This window comes from Octodon degus, unplaced genomic scaffold (genome assembly GCF_000260255.1).
Source record: "Octodon degus isolate 3935 unplaced genomic scaffold, OctDeg1.0 scaffold00164, whole genome shotgun sequence".
NCBI lineage: Eukaryota > Metazoa > Chordata > Mammalia > Rodentia > Octodontidae > Octodon > Octodon degus.
The window spans coordinates 3,327,650-3,329,302 of record NW_004524740.1 but is presented as its reverse complement, the minus strand read 5'-3'; the positions used below and the strand labels follow the sequence as shown (position 1 = coordinate 3,329,302).

General features: G+C 32.1%; 1 protein-coding gene across 7 annotated transcripts in view; it reads right to left on the bottom strand.

Moving 5' to 3' along the window:
- Bcas3 (BCAS3, microtubule associated cell migration factor) overlaps positions 1-1,653 on the bottom strand; it is a 633,943-nt gene that overhangs the window by 485,557 nt on the left and 146,733 nt on the right. For all 7 annotated transcript variants that reach the window (XM_023703174.1, XM_004643019.2, XM_004643020.2 and 4 more), the window contains exon 8: positions 511-618. In XM_023703174.1, the coding sequence (XP_023558942.1) occupies positions 511-618 (108 nt within the window). The remainder of the gene's footprint in view (positions 1-510; positions 619-1,653) is intronic.

Here is a 1,653-nt window from a genome sequence, read left to right as displayed (position 1 = left end):
TTTTAGGGGGCCTGCCCCTTAGCTCAGTTCTTTAAGTGGCTGCTTCAACAAAGCAGTCAGGCTCAGGTTGCTGTGGTTCGATCCCCACAACTCAAGCCAGCCAAACCTGCCCTGAAGGCATTCGGAGCAAAAAAAAAAGAAACATACTTTTTAGAAGTTTTAGTGAGTCCTCCTACCAAAATCACAGTTCATACAATAAACCAATAAATACACAAATATGCATTACATATATAAAGGGTTTTTCAAGAAAATTAAGTTTCCTATGTTCTCTCAGATACTTTCAATTCTTTTTTCATTATATTTTTAAAATTCTGGTTATATCTACTACAATGAATTCATAATTTCCCAGTGGGTTAAGACTTGAAGTCTGAACACATTTATCAAAACTTACACAGCAGCTTTTTCAACAAATATAATGTGAAACAATTTTCCTTAATTTTTTTTTAATAAATCTAAGTCATGCAATTAGTAAATTACAATGCCCAGGAGGTGCATTACCTAAATGCTTACCGCTTGTTGCAGTGAAGATCATAAATAGGTGTTTTAAACTGAATGGACTTGACCATCTCCCCAGTACGAAGTGAATACAAATCCACGCAGCAATAAGACGGACTTGTGCTAAAAGAGAAGAGAAAGGCATTATTTTTAAAAGGGAAGGCTAGGACATAGCTCAGTGGTAGAATGCTGGCCCTGATTGTGATCCCAACACTATGTGGGGGGGGGGGGAATTAGTTCTCCAATAAACCATGCCTTTTTCTAGTACAGTACTAAAAGCCCTTATTAACATGATATTAGCAAACTAATTCATACTCTATCAGAAACATGACCATAATACATGATCATTCAATTTAATTAATATAGGAAATCAAAATTAAAGAAATGAAAAACACATATATATACATATCTTGCAGAAAATAGTATTATGCAGAAAAGAACTGCCTATAAGATTACCTCAATAGATTCATGAAAAGTATATAATAAATTTTAAAATAACATTCCTGACAAAAAAATTCATTAATCTGATAGAGTGCTAAACTTAAAACTTAAAAATTAGCATACACACACACAAACTAAAAAATGTTACCCTGAAAAAAAGACTCACTTTAAACATCATGACTTAACACAGTAGGGCACATTCTGTACATAAGGCAAGAAAAGTAAGTTTTAAGGAACAACTAGAGCCACCATATTCAGTAAAAATCTGATTATACAAAATCCAGTAATATATATCTGTATGTAAAAACATACATACAGATAACCACACTCAACAAACTCTACAGTTGATTAATCAAGGTCACCACATCCTAGGTTAATTTATAAATATTATCTGTATTTTTGAAAAATAAAATTAGAAAGTAAAGTTTTCATATAGAATGGCAATAAAAATCAAAGTTTCAAGTATCTTGAACTATATGAAAAAAATATCTTAATACATTTATTCAAAACAGAATAAAATGGTCAAAATATTCAAGAACCAGAGAAAGGGCCAGGGGTATAGTGGTGCAGCATCCGTCTAGCAAGTTTGAGGTCCTGAGTTCTATTCTCAATACCAAAACAAAACAAAACAAAGAAATAGAGGCAGAAAGATCTAGCTTGGGCTAGACCCTATCTCGATATAAACAACAGCAAATAAATAAATAAATAAATAAATAA